Genomic DNA, 22,615 nt, shown 5'->3' with positions numbered 1-22,615 from the left:
TTTATTATTATTATTTTAATTTTTAGTTAAAAGATATAACACCCTCCACCATAATTGAAAAAGACTTTCATTGTAAGCTTAGGTTAACTAAAAGCCCATTAGATAATATTTGACCAAATCAAAATTTTTAAAATATTCGTTTGAATTATTTTAAAAATTCGCGACAAATTATAAACCCTTGGATCATAAAGTTTATTTGTATGTAGCCTAAAACTTGGTTTCAAAATATTTTGAAAATCGGCTCAAATAAATGCATCATCTATTAAATATATTACGTTTGAGATCGTTAACTATTTCAAAATATTTTGTTTCGTTTTTACCATTTAAAAAAGGTGGATTATTTCCTTTAAATAAACCGGATTCTTTTCTTTCAAAGAAAAGCGATCAGTTGTTTAAAAATTTTAACAAATTTTTATTTAGTCACTTTTTAACACATACACTTTATAATTTACTGGTAAATATAGTTGAAGTAATTTCTAATAGCTGCTCAGCAAATCGCTGTTACTATTTATATACACAGCGCCATCTTCTAGCAGTTTCATGAATTATCTATTATATTTCCAGCTTTTAAAGCTGCTTTAAAATTAATGTTGTCATACTTATAAATAATGTTAATAACAGTGTATTATCAACATTGTTTCTGATGGAAATGTAGCCAGTAGCCGTTACAGACCGTAAAATTAAAATTGATAATGCAATTTCGTAAAAATATTTTCGCTGCGTCCATAATTCCAAGCTAGGGTAATTGGACATAAAATTTAGCTCACGTAAATGTGAAATTGATGTTAGAAATCATTCGACTATTTTCCATTAGCTTTATTCAAAGTCTTCTCATCCATTGTTGAATTAATTCAAACTTGAATAATTAAATTTTTGATAATTGAAATCTAAACATTCTTCATTCAATTTGGTTTTGGTGTATGAATTCTTAAGGAATAAATTCAATACGTTTGAAGTAATAAGCAATTACGCCTATGTAATCAATTCTTAATGCATACTTTAAGGGAATAGTTAAGAGATAATTAGATTTTGAAAATTAAATTAAGAACTAATTCTTTTGATCTCTTAGTATAAATCTACAGACTTTAAAACAGAAATTCGAAACAAAATTGTTCCAACATAATGACGGTTGACGACAAAAATTTAAGAAAAAAAAATTTACAAAATAAAGATGTCTCACTTAAAGGTCTAGATCGTTTTTAGATTTCTGTATAGCATTGATATTTAATAGAATTGCACAAAAAGATACTATTTAGTAGGGTAAAATCGCAGCACCGATCAGGTCAATTTTATTGTGAAAAAAAATCGATTGTGTGACTATGAAAGAGTGCAGCATCCTACTTAAACAAAAGTTCGTCCAAGAACAGTTCATAAAATTTGAGCTCACATATAGTTGATAAAATTCGCATTCCAGCGCTCACCTTTGATCCAAATAGATGGAATCTCCTACTCTCATCTACAGAATATTGATACGCGATGTGCGACGACGTAGACCGTCAGTGTAGTTCCCATTCCAAACGAACTTTTTGCTTGATATCGGCCAAACATTTGAAAATAAGGTTTAATTTTTAACATTTTAATTCTGCACTTTCGGATCAGCTTAAAAATGCTTTTGAACAAGGCATTCAACAAAAAACGTTGACCACTTTAATTCATTGGTTGCCAAATCAGGAAGATCGATTGTCGTAGAGCAGAACCTTAATATCCGTATGCTAACGTATTAGGGACTAATGTATATAATTGTCAACTGTTTTGTTTCAGGCCCAGTGACGATCTTGTAGACAAATTTAAAGGCTGCGCGATCGTTTTTTTTTACATTTTTATTTTTGAGCGATTGTACAGAAATCTTTCTTTGTGACAAATGCTAATGTTCATTTAAATGTTGAACAATTTTTCTTTCTAACTTCAAATAAAATTTATTCCAAATTGACCTATGAATATTTAGTTCAACATTATTATTCACTTAAAAACCCGAAATTTTTTATCATCAAACATTTTTTCACAATTATCAAAAATTTCCAAACTTTAACTTAATTTGTTTTTATGTTTCAGTTTTACAAAGCAGAGGAATTAATTCAGAATGTCTAGGAAGGAATAATTTCTAAAGAAAAATTATTAAAAGCTGGAAAAGATTTTAGGATTTTAATAAGACTTTCGATTTGTGTACTTTGCTAGTTTTACATAAATTGGCAAATTGGCCAATTGAACAGTGATTCATCACCAAAATTCAAGAAAATAGGAAATCATCTCACGAAAACATTCACTGTTTAATTGATTTTCGGTTTAATTGAATTTATTTTTGAATACATATAATTCGGGTTTATTAAACAGAAAAATACAGTTACACAGAGAAAACAGATTCGTGATAGCAACCGAATTTGTTGCCAATCGAATGATTCGGTTGCACACATAGAATTTTTCAGTTCTAACAACAGAAAGTCAGTTGATAAAGAAGAATTTCAGTTGAGGAAACAAAACTTTAGTTATCCCTCACAAAATATTGTAGTCGCAACTGTAAAATTCGGTCACTAAGATAGAATCATTCGATTGGCAACAAATTCGGTTGCTATCACGAATCAGTTTTCTCTGTGTACCATTTAAAGGTTATTGGTACTTCATTAATTTCTTTCAATGCTTTCCAGTAAGGCTGATACGTAAGTATATTTGGGCCATAATAATCCGATACTTGTAAAAATCTATTTGGTTTTTAATGAGTGTTAGGTACCCGTATCATATTTACTAATAGTCTTTATTGTTATTATTTATTGTTATTATTCATTTAATTTATTTGTTTTATTTTAAATTTTTTGTTGTTATAAATTTGTTCATATTTTTATCTCACTGTTGTCACAGTAATTAGTTAGCATTTTTGTTCATACTAACCACTGTCAAGTTCAATAATATATTGGAAGTGAGAAACTAATAATAATACAACAACAGTGTAGCCCTTATTTACATGATACATTAATTTTAAAATAAAGAAAACATTGTCATAATTGAATTCGATCAAGCATCATCATCTTTTTATTTTGTCGGTACAACGGTCGCATTTTCTTTACGTGTCGGTTAATAGACAACAATTCAAAATATACAGAATTGCTCTATATCGTTGCCGGTGAAGAAAAATCTCTTCATGGTACAATCGGTTACTTTTAGTTAGGTGGAGAGTGTATAAAATTCGGTCAGACCGAATAATCTGTTCTAACATATATTGTTTTTGTTTTAATCTGAAATATATTATCTGGACGTTCGAAATAGTTTACATTTTGTTTTGCTAGATTGTGCCATAATATACAACTGATTTACAATAAAGAGCAAAATTTCATGTAAATTTATACGAAAGTTGGTATAATTTTTTTTTTTATAAAATCGAGAAATTAATAATTTGTAATAATAGTTTTTTTTTTGTAGTATTTTGCTCTTTATTAATTAAAGAATAAATTTTGTTATGACCTCCACCATATAACAAAAAAAAAAATAATTTCAAAAATAAAAATTCTAAAAAATATTTCTCATGCTTTTTGTTAAATGTTGACAGAACGAAAGTATCAGATTTGCAATAGTACTGAAAATGAAATGAAAAATGCTGAGATTTTTGATCACATGAATGAGAATGTCAGGTAGAAAAATCAAATGATACATCCAAAGAATAATTATAGTTGTATATGATTACAAGTTATTTAACAATATTACATATATGATTGAAGTAATCATGGACATGATTGCCACAAACATATCGGCCACATAGTTAAAAACTATTTAGAATGAAGTGATTGGGAAGTTTTGCCACACCCTCCTAATAGTCCAGACCTTGCATCGTCCGACTATTATTTGTTTCGATCGATGCAGAACGCTCTCTCTGGGATACGTTTCACTTCAGAACAGAGTATCCTAAATTGGCTTGATACGTTTTTGGCCTCAAAATATGAGCAGTTCTATTGGCTCGGAATTCATATGTTGCCAGAAAGATCGGAAATGGTCATAGGTATTAATGGCCAGTACTTTGAATAAATTTATATTTGCTCAATTCACAATTGGTGTTGTAGCGTTGTATCGTTGTACGTTGCAATTTTTTGTTTTGTTTTTGTTTCGAAAAATTAGTTTGAAAAATATTTACGACATACAACGCAACAACACTACAACATCAATTGGGCAATTGTATAAATGTTTCAATATAAAAATTTGAAATAAAACCCCGCATTTTTAAGTCATACACCCAATAGATGGGGCAATTGCATGGAGGCTAACAGAAATACTGGACCAATTTTAACCAAATTCAAGAGGTAATAGAAAAGTTTGTGCCAAATTTTGCCGAATTATCATTGAAATTGCGACCTATAGTTTGATTACAAGGTTTACAGGGACGGACGGTCAGACGGAAGGACGGACATCGCTTAACCGACTCAGAAAGTGATCCTGAGCAGACTGGTATACTTTAAGGTTCCAGAGTGGAAATTAAGTAAAATTTATGTTACATTTTTCTTTTTCATATTAAAACTTTTCGGTTTTGGGGGTGGGGATTTTCCTTTTTCAACCACTATATCCGCTCTATAGTGGTGTAGGGTATAAAAACATGCATCCATATTGAAATGATTGCGGTGATCATGTACAACTATATTTTTGCTATGGCTAAACATACGTACAATTTCTCATTGGATTGTTAGGAACAATTTTATTTCATTTTAAATTCAAAGTTATTAAAATAAAAATTAGGATTCTCTTAAATTTTAGAAACATCTAGTACATTTCTTTAAACTTAAAATAAATTTCAAATAAAATTTCTTTTCTTGAAGTTAATTTTAAAATATTAGTGGTGGAGGTTACATAAATTTCGGCTTTTAGCCGAACATTATTATCCAACTTGTTTTTCTTTTAATTTCCATAAATTTTAATTTCTAAATTAATGTTTTTTTTGTTAGATTTTCTCTTGTATTTAATTCAAAAGTATAGTATTTTAAGTTATTTATTACATCTAAAAGTTTCAGTTGTTTTTAGGAGTTTTTTTTGTTTGTTTGTTTGTCTTCAAAAACACTTAAATATTTTTATTTTATTATAAAAAAATGTATAAATTATTTGAAATTAAACTTTGTTTAAACTTTGAGTTATAAAATTTAAACCCCTGTTTCAAAATATTTGTTCGAGTTTTAAATAATTTTCTTTTATACAATTTTTGTTTCATTTATTCTTTTGTGTTTTTTGGGTGGGGATTTTTTTCTTGTCATTTTTTTTAGTTGAAAACAAAAACAATAGAAATTATTTAAATTAATTGAAATTATAAATTCTTTATATAATAAATAAATTTCTTGTTGTATTTCTTTGTATACCAGTTTATTTTGTTAAATATTTTTTGGTTTTAGTTTGTTAAATTTCTTTTTGTTTTATTTAAAAATATTTGTGTTTTGTTTTTAATATAATTTATTATTACTTGGTTTTTATTATAAATTGTTTTTTTCTTCTTTTGTTGAATTTGTTTTAAATTTATTTGTTTTTGTTTTTTTTTTCTTGTATAATAAGGCAACTGCAATTTATGTTTTTATTTTATTTGTTTTTTTGGTTTTTGTATACTTGTAGTGATTTTGTTTTATTTTTCGAAAAATTTTCTTTTTTTACTTTTCCTTTGTTTTGTAAAAATTTTGTAAATTTTACATTTTGTGCTTGGTTTTTGTTTTGTTGTAGGTATTTTAAAATTTTCTTTAAAATTGTTTTGTTTGTTTTTTGTTGTAAACTGCATTGTTGTTTGTATTTAGATTTTTTGTTTTTGCTGCCAAAGTGTTTAAATTCAAACAAAAGTTTTTTTTGTTTTACAATTTTAATTTTAATAATACAATTTTCTTTTTTGACTCCTAAAAACAACGTAATATATTTATAATTTATTTTTAATTTTTTATCGAAATGTTTTCCTTTTTTTAAGTTTTTATTAATAATATACATTTTTTTTGTTACAAAATTTATTTAAATTTTTCTTTTTGAATAAAATTATTAAAATAGTTTTTTCAAACAAACCAAATTTATTCAGATTTTTTTTTCTTAATATTTCAAAATTTTCATTAATAATTTTGCTGCCGAAATGTAATGCAGTTTATTGCGAGTATATATATAATTTTTTATATAAAATTATAAAAATAAATTAACTAAAAAGGGAAGAAAAGAAAATTTTTTTAAATATACATCAAAATTTATAAAAATAAATATATATTTTATTTATGGCCCTTTCATAGTTCCGAAATACATTTTAGTTTTTCTCGATCTAAATGAGAACCCCTACATATCTTTTTCGTTCATCTTTGTATCACTGTGTTATCAATTACGAAACATCCAGTTCCAAATTTTCGTAGCTCAAATATAGTCGGGCAGTAAAAGTGACTACAACGTCGTCACAAAGTATACAGAGGCGTCACGAGACAGAAAATAATCTCGTTTTCTATTTGTCTCTCTCTTTATAAACTGCCCTTTTCATCGTTTTGTTTTGTTTATTTCTTTGTTTTGATTACATTACTTTGTCTACCATATTCGCGTTGTGTATAGCGTTTTGCTTTAACTCATCACTGATATTGTAGTACAAAATATTTGCTATCCCATTTTAAGAGAACTGCCCTATCATCAGATTTTGAATTTTTGAAACGTCAAATTTGACATCTCTGTATACTGTGTGACGTCGTACCAAAGTTAGCAAAGGTATTCCAACATTGTTACAACTTCCAATAATACCAAAAAATAATCGTCTCCTGACTTCAGGTTTTCATGTTGTTACACCAAAAATACAACTCATATTGTACTTTTGGCCTCTCCGTAGAGTCGTATTTTTGTATTTCATGTGTTTGGTCGTGTAGAATATTGTGAAGAGTCATAATATCCGCCTGGGTATATTTATAAAAAGAAAGTAGGACCTATGAAAAACTCCTTTGAATTTAGCATGGACATTTGAATTTAGCATGTTTCCAGGATATAGATATACATGCAGCAAATCTGCTATTGTCGCCATTTCAAATAGGTCTTAGATAATTTCTGGATACTCTCTCTGGAGTAAAGGAATAAGCTGTCAGCCAATTGTGGCCTTAGAGATGGTTCTATTCACATGGAGAAGAATGCCTAACTTCAGGGAGTCTAAACTTGGAGGAATAATAGCTAATGCTCTCAAAGGAAACGAAGTTTCTGATTGATGTGATTTTCAATTAAAAACTTCAATGGACTTCTTATTTGAAGGAAAGTGTTAGAAAGGCGTATGCAGTAATGTATTCCTTATAAATAGGTGAAACGGGAACTGAAACTACGAATACTTTATTGGCAATATACGTTGATATCTAGCTCGATTTTGGCACATGGATCAATTGTATGGTGACCAATAAAAAACTTAAGTAGCTATGCATAATTTGCGAAACTGGAGAATATAATTGAGGCTCTACGTATTACAGGAGCACCAGATGACTTATGAAATCCAATTTAATTTTGTGTTTAAACGATAAAGAATTTAATTCTAGATCGAATATAAAACCTATAACTTTTGATTTCACGAGACCAATATAGATTTCTATCGTTTTCAAAACCGATTCCGACAACGATTGGATTCTATGACAGCCCCGAATAGTTGAAATATATCTAAGGTGTTTCCTGTGACAACTAGACACTGCCTTTTTGGGCTGAATACGCAGTGAGTAAATGTTGTATTCATTGATTTATGTATATCCGACCTGTGGAAATGATAACGAATAGTACTTTGTGTGTACAATGATTTATTTCGGATTAGAGAAGATGAGATCGAGGGAGAACAATTAACAGTTTTTTTTTACATGAAATCGGAGCATATTATTAATATTTTAGGGAGCTCCAGTTAGTTTTTCGATAAGGATTATGCTTGAGAAACTTACTTGGTATTACAATGAACCAATAAATAAGTTGAACATGGTTCTGGCAATCATATATGTATACGTAACTTAACCCATTGGACTAACTATTCTATAGAGTATGACGCGAATAAATGGAACTGTCTTAATGTATACAAACTACGTTTATATTTAGCTGATTCAAGAATCTTGCGGTTAGTAAAGGGCCACCTTTATTATATATAAAAAAAATATTATAAAACTTTAAATCCTTTAAAGTTTCATAGGATTATTGTACGCTTAAAAATTAAAAAAAAAATATATATCAAAAAATTATTTTCAATTAATAGGTTTCCTTTATTAAACAAAATTATAATGTATTCACTAAAATATATAAAAACAAACTTAAACGAAATGATGTTTATTAAAAAAAAAATAGAAAAAATAACGTATTAAAAAAGGGAAAAACGGTGATTAAACTTAATAAAAACAAATGGTAGGGACGAGTAAAAAAGGAAAAATGGATTTAACCAAAAAAAAAAAATAAAGGATTTTTTAAAAGAATTTAAAAACTCTCATGAAATTAATAAGAAAGCTACATTTTAAAAAAGATTTTAAAGAAATCATTACATAAAAAAATTGTTAGCATATTTTAAGGCTACAACAAATGTTTAGCATACCTTTAAGGCTTTGAGGTAATAATAACTTCAAAGTAAGATAAATATTTGTTATATTCTAAACCTAAGTTAACAATTTTTCTTTAACATTTTAAAATTTATCAAAAATCTTATTTATATGCCAATTTAAACATTCATGAGAGCTTTAAATCCCTATTTTCAAAAATGTTTTTACAAGAACTGTTTGTTTTTTTTTAAATTGAAAATAAAAATTTGCTGAAATATTTACTGAATTATGCTGCTATTTGTTGGTTGTCTTAAAAGTTTCTTATTTTTTTTCTTGGTTTTATGTGGTTTCATTTTAAAATTCTTTTAAAATGAATTAATCATTAAAAAATCTTATATGAATTTTGTGTTTCAGTGGTAATATCCCGGGGGTTATATTAGGTGTTTAGGACGCAAAGAAAAGGTTTAATGGAATTTACGTTTCTTGGCAGCTTTCTTTTTGCCCTTACCACCCTTGGCTTTGCGTTTTTTGCTCGAGCCTCCTAAAGAGTCACCACGTAGGGAGGCATCACGGTTAATTTCACCCAAAATTTCATCGCCCAAGGTACCTAAAAGCGGAAAATTTGTTGGTTTTAGAGTCTTAGAGGTTTTGGGACTTTTTGTATGGAATATATGTAAAGCAGTTTAATGGGTGCAGTGGGGCTTAAAATGAGTTCTAAATATGAGAAATGTATTGCGTGTGACTTACCCAATGTGGTGAGTTTACGTTGACGATGTTTTTCTGCTTTGGTTATGGGCAGACGTGTTAGGTAGGTTTCTTCATATTCTTGTTTTTCCTTTTGAGCCTTGGACAATATTTGTTGGGCCCTGGAGCCCGAAGAGATTTCAGTGGGAGCATCTAGATATTCTTCTTTCAAATCTTGCAACATGGATGAACTGTAACAAATTCAATTTTAGTTTAGAGTTTTTACTAGAAACCTTAGAAAAATAAACTTACGTTATGGCACGTTTTTTGGCTCTTTCTATTAATTTCTTTTCCTTATCCTCAGCCTTGTCGTCGCCATCATAATAGACAGGCTTAATCTTGGGCGGCACATAAATACCAGGTTTGCCCGCTGTGGCGGCCTTTTTAGGTTTCTTAACACCCTTTTCCCCATCATCTTCATCGTCTTCCTCCTCAGAATCGTCCTCTGAATCCTCATCTTCATCATCCTCTCCTCCATTAGCATTAGTTAACATGTTTTCAGGATTAGGCTAAAATATTAAAACAAAAATTAAAAAAATTATTTTTCTATAACAAATGGTAAATTTAATTTGCTTTACCTTATACAAAATAGGATCCGAGGCCGAGGATACACCCGTTGTGGCTGTCTTCACCAATTTATCTATTTGATAGCGCAATTTATAATCAATTGGTCGTATTTTCTCCAGCACTGTGCGTATCTCTATTAAACGTTCTATGGATGGATCACCTTCAATTGTTTCGCCGGAACATTTACGCAACACCACATAGGTCAAATTGATAAGGTAGTCGAGCAGCATGTGATATTTAACTTCCAAAAAACTCAAACCATATTCTGTGGTCAATTCGCCGCGTTTAACACGTTGCAGCATACCTTCGACTAGGTCTGTTACTTGTTTCACATTACTGTTCATTTCGCCCAGCAATTGTATGGCCTGGGGTATATCCTGTTGTTCCTGTACCTCACAGTCGTAATCGAGAGCCTGCAAAAAGATTTAAATAATGATATTTTATTAATTAAAATTTCAATTATAATGCAATATAAATTAAAAAAAGTTTTGTGAAAAAATGCTTTTTTTTCACCACAAAATACCATAAATAATTCTCTAATTATTACTAAAATAAATTGAAACTGAAATTAATTAATATTATAACAAATGCTATTATTATGTTGGCTTTATAATCTTACAGGAAAAAAAATTAAACATCCTTTTATGAAATTTTTGCATAAATTAATGAAAAACTAACAGCCACAAAAAGTAAAATATTTGAATTTAAATTAAGTTGAAAAAAATTATATACGTAAACAGTTGGACAGAGAAGGGTTCATACAAAACACAGAGAAACCATTTCTCATTTTATTTGCTTCCCTCATTTTATATATTCCTCAAACAATTCAAAATTATTACGACCCAGATTTAAAGGAACATTTAACCAAATTTATGTCAATTTAACCCGTTTCTCTTCGGGATAAAATCTCTAATTTGATATAATTTCGTGCTTTTCATACAAATATTTTGATATTACTGACAGACTGGGTCGGTTTTGAAGTTCATTAGCAAACTTCGATCTATTAATTTATGATATTTTAAATTTTCTCTGTTTTGGATTCTTATAGATCATACACTTTATCAAGAGAGGAAAAGTTCGTGTGTTCTCATCTCTTTTATGGAACTTCTAGCTCATTTTAAAACGCTCGAATTAATTCCACCCAAACGGACCTCAATTCTCTTTATGAAGAAGTGTAAGATACCCATCGTTGTGAATCAATTTACCTACCAGATCCAAATATATTGATATCACAGTATAAGTTGTTCTTATTATGGTACTCCATAGGCGAATTATCTCTGTTTTGGGTTCTTATAGATTGTGTGGTATATTCTAAAGGACTATTAATTCCATCTTTGCAAATGGGCTAGGGGACCTCGTTACGGGAAATTACCCATTACTTTGAACCAATTTAATCAACAAATCCAAACATCCTGATAGCATACTTTATAATAAGTCGTTCTTTTAACTGAAGAAGTGTGGGGAAGGAGAAGACATTTGGAAATAGTAAGGAGCAGCCTCCAAAGATCTTTCAAAAGGTGTACTTTGGTATCATACTGGATAGTAAGTTAAACTTATAACTGAAGAAAGGTGAAATAGACGAACACATTTAGAAAGAGTTGGTGGCTGTCTAAAAGATCATTCAAAGGATCTATCTTGATATACTGGATAGTAAGTTAGATAGTAAGCGAAGTTCATTGCAAAAAGTGGGACTGTCTCAAAAGATCCTTGATGTGTTCTACACTGCAATTGTTCATCCGTTTCCTAAGTATTGGTTTATAGTTTGGTGGCCTGCTCTGGAGAAAAGGATCTAAAGGATCTAGAATGCTAAAAAAGGTACTGAGAATGACTTCAATATGTGTTACCAGTGCTATTCCCATTACAACCTCAAAAGCTCTAGATATTCTCCTAAAGCTGCAGCTGTATTTCAATTCATAGGAAAGGAATTGGACAACTTAGACTTTTTTGGATTGTAGGATTCTGGGTACCGCAAATTTAAAAAGAACGATAGATAGTGATGTACGACAGTCTCTATAAGATAATTCGGGGTTGTCATAGAATCCAATCATTGTCGGAATCGGTTTTGAAAACGACAGAAAAAGTACATTGGTCTCGTGAAATCGAAAGTTATCCGTTTTATATTCGATCTAGAATTAATATCTTTATCGATTTCAAATGTACATTTTTTTGTCGTTTTCAACCGATTCCGACAATGATTGAATTCTATGACAACCCCGAATGATCTGTATTAACCTTCGCTTTACCAATACCCACCCGGGTGACCACTCGGTTTTTGTTAGCTTAATAATTTTTTTCATTTTGTTTCGATTTAAATAAAATTTAGACTCAATGAACAAATTTTAGAGTTCTATATTATTTAATAAAAACATTTTAAACTTTTTATAAGATTTTTCGATTTTTTAAAATTTTGTTCGTCGGATATATGTATAGAAGTGCAGTATCACCCGGGTGGGTATTGGTAAACCTCGTACATAAAAAACCTTTGGTAAAGCGAAGGTTAAAATCAAGCCCGATGCTTCTTATGCTTCAATCGATTAAAGCAATAACTCCACTGGGAAAAGTTAAGATTTGTTGGGTCGTTGAATATGGGTCTTGAGAACCCTGACCACATGCTGGGCATAAGTTGGAGTCAGGGTCTATGTGAGACAATTAGGCATTAATATTCAGAACTACTCTTGTTTTCCTGTATCTCATGCGGTATCCTGCAACCGCGAAATAAATGGGCTCTCTATAAATGTTGCTTTAAGTTGTAATGAACGTGCTGTGATTTAACGGATCGTACATACTTAGGCATTTCCTGACATATAGTTAGGACGACTTCTCTGTTGGCCTCCCAGAAGAAAAGTTTAATCACCGGTAGAACATTTCCTTGTGTCTCATGCGATAACCTGCAACTTAAATATGAATGGCCTCTCTATAAAGGTTGCTCAAAATTGTCATGATCGAGCTGTGATTCAACGGATTCTGCACATTTCTCAATTTGTTCTCCTCGTACATACGTAGGAATTTCCTGACAAGTAGTTAGAGTGATTCCTCTGATGACATCCCAGAATAAACATTCCATCACCGGCACAACATTAGTTTCCTCGAGTGGAAGGTTTTCTGATCATTTCAATGAGCCAGTAATGGCTTTAAATGCTGCATTTTGGCAGCTTTGAATAGTTGACCTCTGCAAACCCAATCGTCGTGTATTTATGTACTTAACAAGGGTTCTTTATTCAAGTTGATTCAGCTAGAAGTGTGGTTGTACTAAGGATAGTTGACCAGCTGTTGCTTCCAATGATGTGTCTGTCTCGCAGAATCTCTTGTCGGCTTCGTGAATCAAAAGATGATTGTAATGAGATGAACATTGGTTGGTAAACATCATTTTGGCTCTCGGATCATTGCAGATTTTTTCAAGCAGAGCAGAAGGAGCACAGGTTCTCGACAAACATGTTCGAATGTGATTTCTCGTGGGCAAGTAATTTTATTTCTCCACAACTTTTGTTCATGACAGCTTCGATGTTAATTTGTCGCCTCCATGTGTCGTGGTCTTCCAATTCTACGTTGAATGTTGTCAATCCAGTTCCACTTGCGTTTATTCATTTCTGTTGCAAGTGGCAGTTGAAGATACGTATGATTCTGCGGAGGCATTGGTTCACAAACAATTGCAGCTTTTGGATATCTCGCAGTGCATCATTCTATGTTATGAATTGTCTGGGATTAAAAGTAGTACCTCACAACTACCATGAATGTATGTGATGACTACGATTAAACCGCTGTTGCGGCCCAGCCATGACAGCTCAGTAGTTCTCTTTGCTAGAGCAAAGACAAAATTTCTCACAACCAGTATTTAAGGTATTTATATTAATATGGTTATTTTTTTATATTTTTATCTGATCCGCTGATTCCCCACCACAACATGACCAAATATCACAATCAATTTTTCTTGCATAGTCCTACTCTCAACTGGCCCTAGTTTGAATATTTCTAAAAGAGCTTTATTTTTGGGTAATTTTCTACCCATCCGGTGTTAATGGGTTAACGATATGACTGAACAATTTAAGGTTCATTTGGATACCGGGAATGTTAGGGCGATTGAGCTTGATTGAGCAGATAAACATTACCTCATATTTTGAATATGAGGGATTTCATGTCAAGTTAACTTTTGAAATCGATGTCTTCCGATAGGGAAGATCAAGGTTTTCCAACAAGATCGATCAAGAACTCTCTGAGTTAGAGGACAAACAGGTGTTTTTTCTCATCCATGTAAATTAAAAAAAAATAAAAAATTTTGAATTTTTTTTCCCGAAATCAAAAACTTTTTTGACTTTTTTTTACAAAATAGAAGACATCGATTTCAAAAGTTGGTTCACTTGAAATCCCCCATATGTAAACATACCTCTACAATCTTCAAAACCTAGTCTTCATCGTTGGACTAAATAACTTTGAATATGAGATGGATCAGGAGGAATGATTGCAACGAAGAGGAAAACGGGAAACATTTCGTATGGTACTGTCGCCAAATGGGATCGGTTGTCTTCAATGAACTGTCAGACATATCGGGAAATGCACCTACTGTAAACTTATTAACTACTGAACCAATCTGTACTTCATACTACTGTTCTTTTGTATAATTTTGTGTAATTTATTTCCTGTCTCCCTATTAACAATAAAATAAATTATTTATGCATGAAAATTGCATAATAAATTTTCCAAAAAAAAAAATTTGTTTTACTAAATTATAAACAAATATGGTAGAAACTCAATAATAGCCCTGGTGGGCAATAAAATTTTATAAAACTACAACGAAACAAAAAAAAATCAAATGAAACCACAAATACACAGATATTAATGCAAATAACGCATACGTTTTTTTTTTTCCTTTGTGAAAAACTAAAATGAAATAAAAATTAAAGCATATACCACAGGGGCAAATGGATGTCATAAACACAAGCACACACTCAGGCATATTTAGAAGCCTATGACGACAGAGTGCGAATGTATGTTTAACAGTAAAACCATAATAATATAACAATAATTTTAATTATAACACAACTACAACAAATACAACAACAACAGCATTCCATTTGACAATTATAAAATATGTTTATGTTTTTATTGTTTTCAAATATTTTATTATTACAGAAGATGTTGTTGTGATGTTGTAAATGCTCTTTTTTTTTGTATTTACATATTAAATATATGTTTGTGTTGGTGTAAGCGTAATTTCAAACCACAAAAACCACCACGTATGTAAAATTTTATGCAGGAAGGATATAAAAAATATTTATGTATTGTAATTTAATTTTTTCTCTTATATTTAGCATAAAATGCCAAATAGCTAAAAACTATGCATGTGTATAGTTAGCCAGCAGCTACAATAACAAATGTTTGTAAATATTATTAATATTTATTGAAAAATTAATTTAAAATTTTTACTCGTATTTACATTTTTTCTTAATTTTTTCAAATGGGTTTTTAATTGGAAACCATAATAATAAAAAAATATATATACTTTATTTATTATATTTAAATATAAATTATAATAAAACCAAATAAAAAAAGCCATGGAAAAAAGCGTATTATTGGTGGAATAATTTCAAGCATGTCTGCATTTGTTTGCAAGTACTTGTGTCTAGCTTTGGCACAAACGGAAGTAGGAGTGACACAAACAAATGATTTGTGTTTGTGATAATTTTATTTAAACAAAAAAAAATACTTGGGTTTTTTTTCCTAAAAATGTGTTTATGTAAAATAAATAATTTATAACAAAAGCTTGATTAAGAGGCTGTTATATTTTAACCACAAAATAAATAGCATTTACGGATACATTTATATATAAATATAAATTTTTATCTTGCCACACCCAGCTAATTATGATTATTTTTTAGTTTTGTTAATATATTTTCCATAAATTTTTCAGTGTTTAAAAATTTAATTTGTTGAAAATTGCTAAATATTTACTTTTAACTCTTTTAGAACAATTTATTTTCAAAGTTTCCTAAATCAGTAGTCAATCAAAAACAAGTATTATTAATCATGTCCTGGAGCCCATATAAACTCGAATAGATGTTAACCAAACTGGGCCAGGGATTAAATGCAGTTGAGAAGACGTTTCGACTTATCAAGATAAAGTTTTGATTGGTAAATGACTGCAGACATCAAAGTTCTCTCGACTGTATCGAAAGCATAAATTTTCGCCTGGAAAACGGGTAACTTGAGAAAAAACTAAGAGATAAAAAACAGAGCCTGTATGTCTTTGAAACGTTAGTGTAGACCGAGATCGAATTTTTCTTTCGACTGTATCGAAAGTATAAATTTTCGCCTGGAAAACGGGTGACTTGAGAAAAAAAAACTAAGATACAAAAAAACAGAGCAAGTACCTGTATGTTTTTGAACCGTAAGTGTGGAACGAGATCAAATTCCTCTTACTACTGTATCGAAAGCATAAATTTTCGCCTGGAAAACGGATGATTTAAGAAAAACTAAGAGAGAAAATTACTAAGCCAGACCGAGATCGAATTCCTATCACTACTGTATCGCCTGGAAAACGGATGACTTAAGAAAAACTAAGAGAGAAAATTACTGAGCCAGTATGTGTTTGAACTTTGATTTGGTGATGTCAATTGACCATTCATTCCTCTGAGGGCTACAAACAGCTGATGGTCTGAATTATAAAATTCGGCGCGCATTGACGATTCTTTGCAAAGTTTTGTGAAATGTCCTCTTCTAGCCGACGAGCTAGAGGAAACCCTAGAATTTTAACATGATTCGAACATGACTATTTTCAATTCAATTTAAATATAATTTCTGAATTTTTAAACAATAAAAACTATTTTTTTAGCAGTAATATTTTTAATTTTTATTCTGAGCTTTTGCTTCATGTTCAATAAATCGAACTTAATTTCAAATTTCTTACATCTATGTCCAAAATCATTATTTTTAATCTGCAAATAGAACACTTAAAGTTTTTTGATAAATTCGCTCATTTTGTGAGGTAAAGGGTGTTTTTTTTTAGCCCGATAGAACTTACGAAAGGCTTAACTTTCAAACCAACTGCCATACTTCGCTCACTTTTTGACATTTTTGATCAGTATACTCTGGCAAATCAGATTGACGCTTGAATAACGCTACCAAATTATCCAAATGTACTTTGAAAACCACTCATAGATTTGCGCAACTTATAGACCACTGCTTTATCGCAAAGATTGTGTTCAGCGATGAGGCTCACTTAATGGGTTTGTAGTAAGCAAAATTGCCGCATATGGAGTGAGAACAATCCCAGCAGACCCTACAGACTTCATTACATCCAGAAAAGTGCAACGTTTGGTGCGGTTTACACGCTGGTGGCATCATTGGATCGTATTTCTTCAAAATTAAAGCCGGAGCTCGTGTTACGTCAATGGAGATCGTTACCGCACCATGTTCAATGGTTATTTCTTTGAAACTGTGGATCACATTGATCCGTGCGAGGTGTTACTTCAAAAGAAAGGCGCTAGGTGCCATATTTTATTTTTTCTGCAGATACACGAAGAGTCTCTGGCGGGAATCGAACCCGCAACCCTCAGATTAATAGTCCAGCACACTAACACCGCAACAATCGATTTATTGAAGTCAAAATTTGACGAAAACGGTCGTCAATTGGCCACCAAGGTCTTGCGATTATTTCCTGTGGGGCCACTTGAAGTCACCAGTTTATGCTGATAAACCAGAAACAAATGACATACGGCCAGAATTGCCATATGCCCGAAATAATTATCAAATGTTAATGCCATTTATTGATATTTCGCATAAATTTTTTTTTGTATTAAAATTTACTTTTTTGAGCTATTTTTTACGATTTCATCTATCTATCGTCTTTAAAAAAATACACTTTACTTAAAAAAATTGATTTTCGAAAATTTAAAATTTTTAGTTAACTTCCAGCTTAAAACCAAAATCATTTTCCCAAAAAAATATTTAAATGTTTAATAAATTCTGTAAGAATACGAGTATAATTTATTATTTTCAAATAAGTGCAGCTTTTTCTCTTCCCTAAACGAAGAAAATTTCGAGTTATAAACCTATGCTCAAAATGTTTTTTCTGTTTCGAAAGTTCGAACTTCATTTCGAATGTCTGAAAACTACATTAACCATTTGACGATCAAACTTGAACCGTTAGAATTTTAAATTTTAATATGCACAAGAAACAATAAATCTTTTTTGTTGATATTATTCGTTGGTTTTCGTTTTACTTTACTTTATCGGCAAAAATGGCTGCAGGACTTGAAAACAAGGGTATTGAATTACCCAGAAAATGTCTTCCCTTTACATAATAACATACTTTTCAATGACTTCTACATGACATCTGCATTACTAAGTAGTCAAATAAAAAAAATTATTTTCTAAATTTTTTGTCAAGTACCACAGATAACAAAACTCCAATTGACCGGTATGTTTAGAAAGGCATAAATATATGGGCAATTCCACGAGAATCGCTACCACGACTGAAAACACAAAAACCTTTGAAACTTTTTTTCAAGATGATTTGAATAGAAGAAAATAATAAAATGTTACTATGTTAAAGTATTTAGATCATATTACAACATTTTAAAGACAAAAATAGCTTAAATAGCTTAAATCTATTATATTTATTTTTTTAATGTTTTAGTTATGTTTTAGGCTAAAATTGCGACGAAAACTAGGCTCACAATTAGCTTGTAGTATGAAATGAATTTGACTCCGATTGTTTTTTTGCTATTGTCAAATTGTTTATTGAAACCGAACGTATATTTTCTATTCATTTTTTTAGAATTTGTATACATATATTTACAGAATATATATTGTTTTATTATAAGAGAAAAATCTGTCACGTACGGTATGTCACGTACGATATTAAATTTTATTTATTATAAAATCATCCAAAGATTGTTTTTATTTAAATATGACGGATTGTAAAGGAAAAATATTTCGTTTAGTGTAAGAAATTAAAAGAAAACATAACGCCTCTCACGATTCGAATATTTTCGCATATTTCTATATGTACCTCAAAATGAGTTCCGTTTTATGTCACGTACGATTTTGGACAACAATATTTCGAAAGAACTTTTTATTATTTCAAAATATAGTACCCTCTGAATGGAACATAAATACCAAATTATTTTTCAGATACTCTTATTTTTGCAAAATCTATTCTACTCTATAGGCGTACAAATGTCACGTACGATGATATGGAATTGCCCATATGCTATCGAATAAATTTTCTTTGCCTAAAATCGCTTGTTAAATGTGAATAATGTACTGAAAAATTAAAATGGGAAGGGTTAAGAAATTTTAAATTTGAAAATTCCGTAAATTTTATTTACATTTTATTTTCGAACATTATTACGTTAGCTATAGTTTTAACCTCCGGTTTATTTTTAATTCTTAAATACAGTACAAATGATTCGCTTAATTCCAAAATTTCCAAAGAACATTAATCGGCTGAATATTTGAAAAATTCGAACATGACTAATTTAAGTGAAATTTAAAATTATTTTTGTTAAAAAAAACTTAACATTTTAATATTCTGGACCGATTATTTAGTTTTTCAAATTTTAGCAAAATTTTAAAATTCAAATAAAAAGCAAGTTAAATAACAAAAAAAATTAATTAAAGTAAATTTTGTTTATTGAATTCTTATTTAAACTTCTAGGTTAATTTCGAATATTTTTAATTGTTTATAAAAATTCAACTATCTAAGATTTTTAATTTTGAACATCACATTTATGTGTATAGAATTTTCAGACATTTTTTCCTTCCCAACTTATTTTTCATCTACAAAGATATTTTAAACCTTTTGCTACAAGTTCGAAAATTCAAAATCAATTTTGAATTTGAAAAAAAATATACATTATTATTAATTTAAGCCTCTAGCTTACTGAATTTTGCTTAGTTATATAAACATAAACTCACCATGGCAACTCTGGTGTTATAATTTTCAAATAAATAATAATAATAATATAACTCTTGTTAGCACTTCCTGTGGTGTAAGTTTGCTTTTTTCACATATAAAAATTATAACCTACCAATAAAATTAAAAATACGAATTAAGCCTATAAAAACCTCAACAATTATTATTTTCTCTTCATTTTTTTTTTGTTATTTGTTTGTTAATTTTTGTTAGGAAAATAATAAAATGTATTTATAAATAAATAATTAAAAGCCACCAATCATGAATGTTCGTTTTTATGCTGATTATAAATTGTATTGGTTAGAAATAACAGCAGCAAAAACAACAAAAACAAACTCATGGCAGGACAAGCACTCACATACATATTTATTATATTTCTGTATATTATAAATTCTATGCATTTACAACAAAAAAAAAAAAGAAAAATAATGAAAAAAACAACATATTTATTTATGCATTTTGCATAGAAAATTTAATTTCCTGGGCATAAAATGTAGCAAATTTTCAAATATCTACTTTATACATGCAACATTCAAATGCACATACATATGGTAAAAACTGGTAAATACGAATATGTGCATTAATGTACATTGAGGTGGCACTTATTTTGTAATTTTTCGATTTTTGAATATCCCAAAATATAAAATTGTTCACCGTCAACTAAACGCCAAATTCTGAAAATTTAAATCGGATAAAGATTAGAGGTTGCAAATTTCATTTGAAGATTCAAGTTTTTCTGGGACATTGCTAACCCTTTTATATCCATGGCCAAAATTGTTAAAAGTCAACATAGTTATTAGATTTGAACATAATTTTATTATTTTTTTTGAAATTACATTGAAAAAATTTATTAACTAAAATTTTGCTAAAATGAGCGAATTCACTTAATTGAGAATAAATTCGAAAATAATTCATCGATTTTTATGATCAATATCTCATTTTATTTCTATTACATGTGGCTTTGCGATAAAGTAATAAATCTGCAAATTTTTTGGCGTTTTCAATTTTCAAAATAAAATAAAAAATTTGGTATTTTCACATAAAAAATATATTTTTTGCTTCAATTTGTTATTATAACTCCGAAACTACTGAGCCGATTCAAACGCAATATATATGTGAAAATTTGTACATAGCATTGGGAAAATGTTTTTAAAATTCAATCAATTGAAAGAAGAACATTAATTACTCAATTTAATGTATATTTAAAAAAAAAACTAAAATTTTGTGAAAATGAGGGAATTAACTTAATTGTGCATAAATTCGAAAATAATTTATCGATTTTCATGATCGATATCTTATTTTGTTGCTATTACATGTGGCATTGCGATAAAGTAATAAATCTAAAAATTGTTTGCCGTTTTCGAATTTTCATCATTTTTTTAAAACAAAATTTTTTTGATATTTTCACGTAAAAAATATATTTTTTGCTTCAATTTGTTATTATAACTCCGAAACTACTGAGCCGATTCAAACGCAATATATATGTGAAAATTAGTACATAGCATTGGGAAAATGTTTTTAAAATTCAATCAATTGAAAGAAGAACATTAACTGCTCAATTTTATGTATTTTAAACAAAAAACTAAAATTTTGAGAAAATGAGCGAATTCAATTAAGTGTGAATAAATTCGAAAAGAATTCACCGATTTTTATGATCGATATCGCATTTTGTTCCTATTACATGTGGCTTTACGATAAAGTATTAAATCTAAACAATTTCTACCGTTTTAAATTTTTCATGATTTTTTAAAACAAAAAAAATTGGCTATTTTCATATAAAAAAATATATTTTTTGCTTCAATTTGTTGTGTAACTCCCAAACTGCTGAGCCGATTGAAACGCAATATATATGTGCAAATTTGTACATAGCATCGGGAAAATGGTTTCAAAATTCAAATAATCGAATAAAGAACATGAACTTCTCAATTTAATGTATATCAAACAAAAAACTAAAATTTTGTGAAAATGAGCGAATTCACTTAATTGTGAATAAATTCGAAAAGAATGCATCGATTTTTATGATCGATATCTTATTTTGTTCCTATTATATGTGGCTTTGCGATAAAGCTATAAATCTGATAAATGTTTGCCGTTTTCGATTTTTCATGATTTTTTAAAACAAAAAAAATTGGATATTTTCACGCAAAAAATATATTTTTTGCTTCAATTTGTTATTATAACTCCGAAACTACTGAGCCGATTGAAACGCAATTTATAAACGGATTAAAGGTTAAGTAAATATCAACATTTCTAAGTTTATTTTAATAAAATCGAACTAATCCTTTTTGATTTATCATTAATTACGTGGAGAAAGGTAAAAAATTTAATTTAATTTTTTTTTTTTTAAAAACCTATCCCTAGACTTTAAAATTTGGACCATATTTGTACTACTAGAACCACAATACATAAAAATTATGTAGTGTTTTAAAAAGCCTTTAAAATTTTTTCGATTTTGTTGCCATTTTTCATTTAGGTGAAATGAAATCTGTAACCTCTAAAACTTAACAAACTCAATTTAAGACCTTGGGATCATCGAAAATTTAAAAAGTGCTTAATAAGATCCACCCTAATGTATTGTTATATGTACTACGTGAACTTTTGTGTATGTGTACACAATCGACATCTAATAAAAACCACAATAATAATTTCTGCGCTTTTGTTGCACAAATCATATTCACACACACTCAAACATACGCATGTTCTATAAATACAAACACATGTACAGTTCAGATAAATACATTTAAAAAATGCCTGAGTGTTTATTTCCCTTCATGTTAGTCGCCTCTTCATTTCTCCCACTACAGCACTCTCTCTCACTCGCTCACAACCCAACCGTTAAGCAACTGTTATGTTAACTATCGTTGCATATTTAGCGGGGCCTTATTTATTTGCACATGTATAAATGCGTGTGTTCTCGTTTTATTACATTTTTTTTTTAATCAACCAG

General features: G+C 29.4%; 1 protein-coding gene across 2 annotated transcripts in view; it reads right to left on the bottom strand.

Annotated features, from left to right (window-relative positions):
• Positions 1-8,153: 8,153 nt before the first annotated feature.
• The window catches only part of LOC135950918 (neuroguidin), a 195,030-nt gene continuing 180,568 nt past the window's right edge, over positions 8,154-22,615 (bottom strand). For both annotated transcript variants that reach the window (XM_065500443.1, XM_065500442.1), the window contains exons 2-5: positions 9,767-10,168; positions 9,441-9,697; positions 9,192-9,379; positions 8,154-9,051 (exon numbers count right to left, since the gene is read on the bottom strand). In XM_065500443.1, the coding sequence (XP_065356515.1) occupies positions 8,909-9,051; positions 9,192-9,379; positions 9,441-9,697; positions 9,767-10,168 (990 nt within the window). In that variant the 3' untranslated portion in view covers positions 8,154-8,908. The remainder of the gene's footprint in view (positions 9,052-9,191; positions 9,380-9,440; positions 9,698-9,766; positions 10,169-22,615) is intronic.

This window comes from Calliphora vicina, chromosome 2 (assembly GCF_958450345.1).
Source record: "Calliphora vicina chromosome 2, idCalVici1.1, whole genome shotgun sequence".
NCBI lineage: Eukaryota > Metazoa > Arthropoda > Insecta > Diptera > Calliphoridae > Calliphora > Calliphora vicina.
This window is presented reverse-complemented; position numbering and strand designations above follow the sequence as displayed.